Source organism: Sinocyclocheilus rhinocerous, unplaced genomic scaffold, assembly GCF_001515625.1.
Source record: "Sinocyclocheilus rhinocerous isolate Xijiao unplaced genomic scaffold, SAMN03320098_v1.1 scaffold736, whole genome shotgun sequence".
In the NCBI taxonomy this organism is placed as follows: Eukaryota; Metazoa; Chordata; class Actinopteri; order Cypriniformes; family Cyprinidae; genus Sinocyclocheilus; species Sinocyclocheilus rhinocerous.
The window spans coordinates 53,230-57,804 of record NW_015631744.1 but is presented as its reverse complement, the minus strand read 5'-3'; the positions used below and the strand labels follow the sequence as shown (position 1 = coordinate 57,804).

General features: G+C 30.1%; 1 protein-coding gene across 1 annotated transcript in view; it reads right to left on the bottom strand.

The window, feature by feature from the left end:
- The window catches only part of LOC107741966 (A disintegrin and metalloproteinase with thrombospondin motifs 20-like), a 125,189-nt gene that overhangs the window by 109,191 nt on the left and 11,423 nt on the right, over positions 1 to 4,575 (bottom strand). Inside the window, exon 4 of the mRNA XM_016554793.1 lies at positions 1,393 to 1,537. Within this exon, the coding sequence (XP_016410279.1) occupies positions 1,393 to 1,537 (145 nt within the window). The remainder of the gene's footprint in view (positions 1 to 1,392; positions 1,538 to 4,575) is intronic.

The window sequence follows — 4,575 nt, the reverse complement described above, 5'->3', positions numbered from 1 at the left end:
ATAAAAATTAAGATTAATTTTAATTGCAATGGGGCATTTTTGCCCCCTCATCTTGAATTTCGGGGACATTTTTGTAAATTTTATATATTTTATATATATATATATAAAAAAAAATGGTAAAATACGTCTAAAATAATTAAAATTAAGATTAATTTTAATTGCAATGGGGCATTTTTGCCCCCTCATCTTAAATTTCGGGGACATTTTTGTTAATTTTAGTGGCATTTTTGCCTCAACCCCCATTAATTTCCGACCCTGATCATAACAGTAATTCATATAACACATGCATTGTATTTCAGGTCTTCTGAAGTTTGCATGAAGCATAGACCCACATTTAAGACATTCACGAGAACTTACAGCCTTACAGAAAATAGCACACAAGTCATATAAACCAAAGAAGCAAAAAGGACTGAAAGACACGAGGGTGAGTAAATGATGACAAAAGCATTAACACTTTAAAACCATACTAAATGGGGGTTACTAATATGGTTGGTTATTCCAGCGAAGTGTCTGATTAATGTAAGTCAGAGTTGTGGAGCGGCTGGAGTTCATATAGTTTCATTAGATGAAGAATTCCAATAAGCGGCTCATAAAGAAGACGTTAATCCGCACAATAACAGCGATGCCAAAGCACACGCCAGCACGCTTAAACCGCACCGCTGAGAAGAGAAACACCAACTTTCCACAAGCAAAGCAACAGAGCTGCACTGTAAAAAAATGAGCGTGAATTTAACGGTAAAAGACTGTAAAAATGCTACCTGTTAAATGGTTAATGGTAAGTGTTCCTACTATATACGGTGAAAAACTGCATTGGACTTTACATGTAATTTTACGGTAGTATACCGTTTTTGGAAGTGAAAAAGACCGTATAATTTACAGTGAATAACCGCAAATTGACGTTCCCAGAATTCCCTGCGTTACATTTCAAATTTGATGTATTTTTGTTGAAATAACTATGTTTCTTCTTAGTTTTTTTCTTATCAGTTTTGTACATTAGGGTTGTATGTTACACCGAATGTTGTTAAATTAATGTTTATTGCATGGTTTCAGTTTGATGTGTGTCACCGTGATGGTGTTTAGTGTTTGTGTGAATGACACTGTGCACCTTCTATATGTGTTATTATTTTAAAGCTGCTTGTGATGGGCTTTTGGCAAAACAGATTTCAGTACTTCAGTGGGTTGGTATATTAACATTATATCAGTTAATGAAATTAAGGTATTTAAATGTAAATTTAAGTTAAAAGCGTAAAACCTAAAATGTTGCTACCGTATTTTTTACGGTAAAATTCTGGCAACCACAGCTGCTGGTTTTTTACTGTAAATTTTACGGGTTTGTTTTTTACAGTGTGCGAATGCATTTGCTGAAGGAGTTGATGAAGCTGAAGCGGTTACCTGAGGCGCTGCATGGCTGAGAGTCATGTGACTCGTGTCTGTAGAGCAGGTGAGGTTTGTTGTGCTCTTCCTCATACTCGTCTCCATCAGCGCTCAGCAGCGGCTCCAGGAAGAACTGACCGCTGTGCGTCGTGAACGTGCCGATCTGAGGAAAAACACCACACTATCACCATCACGTTTGGTTTAAGTGATCAGAACAAATCCTGGGAAGAACACACCTACAACACTGCCATCTTTTATTAAATGGACGTTCCTGCTGTTTTTTCTAAAACCATTTTATAATATTCTGTTTCAGTGATTTTAAGATGACCCGCTTCATGCTGCACCTAGCATATTGCCTGGAATATTGCTTTAATAAACTATTTCTTGGGTAATATTTACAAAGAAACAAATAAGCAAATTTCTGAAATAACAATAATAATCAATCAAATAAATAACAAATAAATAAATATTTTACTCATGGGTAAAATAAAATATAAATTAATATTACATTAAAATATATTCAATTTAATTAAACTGAAAAATATAATAAAATGAACTAAAAATAAATAAATATATATACATAAATAATTACAGGGAATCACCTGCAAACAACAACCGAAGAAGGCCACAATCACTAAAAATATCATAACATTAGTCTAAATAATAATAGTAAAAAAATTATAATTAAGTAAATAAATAAATACAAAATTAAAATAAAGGTAAAAAAAAATGAAATACATTAATACATAAAACTGAATATTAAAAGAAATAATAAATGCAAATGTGCAGTAAAATAAAATACATACAAAATTACAGTAAAATAAATTAAATACACATGAACTGTATAAATAAATTGAAAAAAGTAAAATATATACATAATAATATAAATGTTAAAATAAATAAATGTAAATTAGCTAAATAAAATTAATACTAAAATAAAATACACCAATAATTAATAGTAAAACAAAATAAACATGAATAGTAAATACAAATGCATAGTAAATTAACAAAAAAAATTGTAAAATAAAATGAATAAATAAAAAGAATAATAAACAACTGAAAATAACGAGTTAAATAAAATCAATATTAAAATACTTGAGCAGCATATATTATAATAAATGAACAGAAAAATAAATAAAAAATTAATTAATCAACAATCAATCAAAATGAATACAAATTAATGTTGAATATATAATAAATAAAAAATGAATAATAAATAATGAGGCATAATGATTGACAGTCACATAAACCCTTCTCTAGAATCATGGGTCATCACCACGGCAACACGTTCAAACACAGAATTCCACATTCCTGCATACATTCCGAACGGGAGCAAGCTTTATGATACTGTACGGAAAACATCCGACAAAAACATACCAGCAAATAACGAAGTGGAAAAACGCTTGGGTCTGTTTGAACCAATGGAAACATGCTTGACATGAATGCAATGAGTTTCCATGAAGACTGTTATTATACACACTGATCTGATTCTCCAGATCACAGTCTGCCATTCATCTGCCCTCAGAAACACGGGAGAAAAGGCCATTTCTGTGTCATCTCTCCCACAGCGTGGCCTTTCAGCGCCGCAAATACTTGTGCGGATATTCAATCAAATATTCATTATTAAATCGAATCACGAACAGCTATAGGAACAGATCAACCTCAAACGACAACTGAAAAAGGTCAAAATCATTTAAAAAATCATAGCAATAATCTATGTGCTTGAGTGATTGAAAAGAAAAATAGTAAAATAAATAAATTAAAAAAATAGTAAAATAAAAATTAAATTTTTTTTTTTAAATAATTAATATATAAAAATAAATCTTAAAATAGCCAAAGTCACTACAAACAACGGCAATCTGTAAGATTAATTTTAAAAATAATAATAATAATAATAATAAATAAATACAAAAAATAATTTTAGAATAAAGTTGATATATTAAAAATAACTATTAATTACATAATTATAATAATTATTATATAATAAATATATATATAAATATATATATATAAATATATAATAAATAAATAATTATAATAATTATTTATTACAAAAAATTTAGTCAAAGGTATAGTCAAATAAAAAATAAGTACATTAAAATACTCTAAATTAATACAAATGAATGTTAAATTATACAAATAATAAATAAATGACATAACATAGTGTGAGCTCATACAAACTATGTTGCTATCAAATCAAATATTGACTATTAAATCAAATCATGAACAATTAAAGGAACAAATCGCCTACAAACGACAATTGAATAAGGTCAAAATCCCCATAAATAACAGCAGTCTTTATGATTATTGCACATCTCCCAGGTCTTCAGAAGTCATGACGGATCTGTGTGAGGAACAGACTGAAGTGACGCCGGCTGAGAGACGTGCGGTCTGAATGACAGCAGAAGAGTGTTAAAGCCTGACATTAGGAAGATGTCGCTCAGCAGAGATTCAGAGGGATATCGGGGAAGATTTCTGACAGCTAAACACATCCGATCGCAGCCTGAGGGATGGAAAGATGACATAACGCTCCCTCACAAATCCCACAAATCCCTGAGAGTACAGCAGCGACACACACACACACACACACGTTCAGACACGACCAACAGACCAGCACAACAAAGGAAGAGCCGTGACACCGCAGTAAATTATGGTAAAAGCACAGTATGATACACGAGTACGTAGTGCTGGGCGGTATACCGGTGTACCGTGAAACCGGTATAATTTTGAAAAATACCGTGATATAAAATACCGCCCAGCACTACGAGTACGCTTCAAGAACAAGTCTGGCTTACATTTATCACTCAATCAAAACTATTATAGAATTACTCATAAATAGATTACATGTTGAAAATAGGAAAACATTTATTTTTTTAGAATTTTTGACAATTAATGATGATAGTGATAAAGAAAAACATTGTTTAAAAAAAAAGATTTGACATGTTTTCCAAATGCTCATTACAGTGATGCAATGACTGCCATTAATGTAATGTGAAAACAAAATGTTTTATTATAACTGTAAAGTATGTATGTGTTATGGTATCTTTATGCAGTATATAAGTAAATATCATTACAAATAAAAAAAATTCAATATAAATTATCTCGGATCTAAATATATATATATATATATATTGCTTAATGTTCTTCAAGCAAAATATAATAATAATTAAATATTATTAAAAATATAAAATATTTTTTTTT